This window comes from Haliaeetus leucocephalus, unplaced genomic scaffold (assembly GCF_000737465.1).
Source record: "Haliaeetus leucocephalus isolate CR32 unplaced genomic scaffold, Haliaeetus_leucocephalus-4.0 Scaffold217, whole genome shotgun sequence".
NCBI classification, from domain to species: Eukaryota; Metazoa; Chordata; class Aves; order Accipitriformes; family Accipitridae; genus Haliaeetus; species Haliaeetus leucocephalus.
The window spans coordinates 11,072,585-11,072,850 of record NW_010972653.1 but is presented as its reverse complement, the minus strand read 5'-3'; the positions used below and the strand labels follow the sequence as shown (position 1 = coordinate 11,072,850).

At 71.1% G+C, this 266-nt stretch overlaps 1 protein-coding gene across 1 annotated transcript in view; it reads right to left on the bottom strand.

Annotated features, from left to right (window-relative positions):
* FAM110C (family with sequence similarity 110, member C) overlaps positions 1-266 on the bottom strand; it is a 1,063-nt gene that overhangs the window by 471 nt on the left and 326 nt on the right. The window contains exon 2 of the mRNA XM_010566759.1: positions 62-243. Within this exon, the coding sequence (XP_010565061.1) occupies positions 62-243 (182 nt within the window). The remainder of the gene's footprint in view (positions 1-61; positions 244-266) is intronic.

Genomic DNA, 266 nt, shown 5'->3' with positions numbered 1-266 from the left:
GTCCTTTGCCGAGAGAGGCTCTCTGCCCTCGGCGGCCGCGGCGTCCTCCATCACCCTGGGCATCTCCGGGGAAGCCAGCCGCTTCTCCTTCAGCGACCCTTGGAAGATGCGCCTCACCAGGCTCCCCCGTGAGCCGTCCTGGCTCTGACCTCTCCCGAACTCGCATTTCTGGCGGTAAATCACCAGGGAGTCCGGCCGCAGCTGCCTCTTGGGGGTGCCGCGCCGGGCGATGGGGGGGCCGTGCTGCAGGGGGGCGCGGCGGGCGC